The sequence below is a fragment of the Gossypium hirsutum genome, chromosome A03, assembly GCF_007990345.1.
Source record: "Gossypium hirsutum isolate 1008001.06 chromosome A03, Gossypium_hirsutum_v2.1, whole genome shotgun sequence".
NCBI lineage: Eukaryota > Viridiplantae > Streptophyta > Magnoliopsida > Malvales > Malvaceae > Gossypium > Gossypium hirsutum.
In genome coordinates, this window is record NC_053426.1 from 59,858,775 (window position 1) to 59,862,050 (window position 3,276).

The following is a 3,276-nucleotide window of genomic DNA, read 5'->3' on the forward strand; positions in this document are numbered from 1 at the left end:
TGGATGTCAGACACTTACTTACAAAATCGGTAACTTCGCGCTTAAGTCCTGGCCACCAGTACAGCTTACAAAGATCTCGGTATAACTTGTTTCCGCCAGGATGCATAGCATAAGGACTACCATGCGCCTCTTGTAGTATAGACTGCCTCAAATCTGAATCCCTCGGTACACAGACTCTCCCACGAAAACACAGTACCCCATCACTATTCAGTCTAAAATCTAAAATCTCCCCTTCTCAACTTGTCGAAAACGAGGAATCAGTTACCCATCCGCTAATTGCTTACCCCTAATCTACTCAGTCCATGTCAGTTTAACTTGTAGCTCAGCCAATAAGCTACCATCATCAAGCAAGCTGAGACGAGCAAAAATCGCTCTTAAATCAGCTACAGCCCTACGGCTCAGTGCATCAGCTACAACGTTAGCCTTACCAAGATGGTATTCAATTGAGCAGTCATAATCCTTGAGCAGCTCTATCCACCTTTGCTGCCTAAGATTCAGCTCTTTCTGAGTGAGGAGGTACTTAAGGCTTTTATGATCAGTGTAAATGATACACTTCTCACCGTACAAGTAATGCCTCTAGATTTTTAGAGCAAAAACCACCACGGCTAACTCCAAGTCATCCGTAGGGTAATTCGCTTCTTGGGTTTTAAGCTGACGAGATGCGTGAGCAACCACCTTACCCTCTTGCGTCAACACACAACCTAAACCAACGTGTGATGCATCGCTAAAAATAGTGAATTCCTTCCCAGATTCTGGCTATAACCTTCTTTAGTTTCTTGAAACTTTCTTGCGGCCTATCAATCCAATCAAACGGTACTCCTTTACGCAATAACTTAGTCAAAGGTGCAGTAATTAGTGAAAACCCCTCCACAAAACATCTGTCATATCCAGCTAGACCCAAAAAACTTCGAATCTCAGATATGATCTTAGGTGGTTTCCAATCCAGAATAGCTTCAATCTTTTGAGGATCAACCCTAAACCCTTCGGCAGAAACTAGGTGACCCAAAAATGTCACCTTGCCCAACCAGAACTCACATTTGCTAAACTTAGCGTATAACTGCTTCTCCCTCAAAACCTGCAAAACAACACGAAGATGCGCATCATGTTCTTCCTTAGTTCTTGAAAACACCAAGATATCATCTATAAATACTATCACGAACTGATCCAGATAGGGCTGGAACACTCGGTTCATCAGATCCATAAAGGCAGCTGGTGCATTCATTAGCCCAAACAACATCATAGGAACTCATAATGACCATAACGAGTCCTAAACACTATCTTGTACACATCAGTCTCTTTAACTCTCAGTTGATGATACCCAGAACGAAGATCTATTTTGGAGAAAACCAAAGCTTTCTGCAGCTAATCAAATAAATTATCTATCCTCGATAAAGGATACTTATTCTTGATAGTGAGTTTGTTCAACTACTGATAGTCAATGCACATACACATAGACCCATCTTTCTTCACGAACAACACTAGTGCTCCCCACGGAGACACATTGGGTCGAATGAACCCTTGGTCCAACAGTTCTTGAATTTGAGCTTTTAACTCCACCAGTTCCTTCGGTGCCATCCTATAAGGGGCGATGGACACTAGGGCTGTTTCCTACAGGAGCTCAATACTAAACTCGACCTCACGGCACGGAGGCAACCCAGGGAGTTCATCAAGAAATACATCAGGAAAATCCTTAACAGGTCTAATAACTTTGACCGAAGAACCCTTAGAATTAGATACACCAATGTAGGCTAGAAATGCCTCACAATCCTTACGAACATACTTCTCGGCCCTCAGTGCAGAGATTACATTTGATAGATAATCCTTTTGCTCCTCAATCACAACCACCTCCTCATCCTCAGTAGTCTTCAACACCATACGCTTAGTAGCATAATCCAAACTTGCACAGTATTTAACCAGCCAATCCATCTCTAAGATAAGGTCGAATTCACCAAATGGTAGCTCCATCAAATCCGCTGGAAAAATTACTTCTTGGACCTCTAGGGGCACATTCCTGAACAACTTATCTACCCTTACTGACTGTCCCAGTAAACTTATCATCTCCATTTCACTAACAGTACTCTCACACAAAATACCCAAGGTTCCAGACACAGTGCATGCAATGTACGGATGCATAGACCTAATATTAATCAAAGCAGTATAAGGTACATTGTGGATTAGGAACGTACTGGTTATAACATCTAGGGTGTCTCTGTCCTCTCGGTATTACCAACACCTCAGTAATACCAACACCTCGGCCTAGTGCTCCATGACCTCGCCCCATACCATTTCCATCTCTGGCCGAACCATGACCTCTCGGTGGGTGCTGAACACCTCTTGTTGGCTGCACATAACCCTGCCTTGTAGCTTGCATCTGAACAGGTCTCTGAGGACAATTCTTAACTTGATGCTCTATAGACCCACATTTGAAACACGCGCCAATCTTCTTCTAGCACTCACCCAAGTGACGTTTCTCACAATCTGCACAAGGTCGTGTTCTCGTAACAGGAACCCCAACTCGGATTGGCCCATCAAACATAACCTTCTTTCTAAACCTACCAAACAAAACTGAGGGCCCTGAATCCCTCTTATTTTTGCCCCTATCCTTTTCTCGGTTCTCATGCTCAGGCACTTTACATCCTCGGTGATCTTCGCCTTATCTATAAGGGCAATAAAATCTCGCTCCCTCTACGGAGCTATCAGGACTCGTAACACACCTCGTAGGCCGTCCTTGAAATGCACACAGTGTTTATATTTAGTCACCACTATCCCACGGGCATAGCGGCTAAATCGCAAGAACTCTACCTCATATTCTACCATGAATCTATTCCCTAAGGTCAAGCTAAAAAATTCCCTTCTTCGGGAGTCCACATAACTTGCGCCCACATATTTCCCTTGGAATGCTGCCTTAAAGAAATCCCATGTTAACCGGTCGGCCTGAGTACCCTCTCTCACGGTAAGCCACCACTGATAGGCCTTGTCTCGTAGTAAAGACACTGCACTTTTAATTTTTACTGAGAAGTGCAGTTGAGATCATCCATTATTCTCTCCATAGCTTCCAACCAGTATTCAGCCACATTAGGGGCTACTCCAGAAATAGCCCTAAAAATTTCCGCTCCATTTGACAGGAGTCGTTCCAAAACTGTCACACGGCCCATAGCACCCGTATTGGTTCCAGCAGCACTCTTCAAATTTTGGAGTATGACTTGGGATATGCATCATCCCCAGCTGCTCGATCGTATGATCCCATCTCAGTTACCGGTGAAGCTGGTGCCTCCC

The 3,276-nt window shown here is 44.0% G+C and overlaps 1 protein-coding gene across 1 annotated transcript; it reads right to left on the reverse strand.

The window, feature by feature from the left end:
- Positions 1-291: 291 nt before the first annotated feature.
- LOC121218144 (uncharacterized) lies at positions 292-1,575 on the reverse strand. Its single transcript, XM_041094859.1, has 4 exons — positions 1,449-1,575; positions 1,257-1,331; positions 1,016-1,140; positions 292-504 (listed from the first exon to the last, which is right to left on the reverse strand). Exons 1-4 carry the CDS (start codon positions 1,573-1,575, stop codon positions 292-294), a joined length of 540 nt encoding a protein of 179 aa, XP_040950793.1.
- Between the last annotated feature and the right edge of the window lie 1,701 nt (positions 1,576-3,276).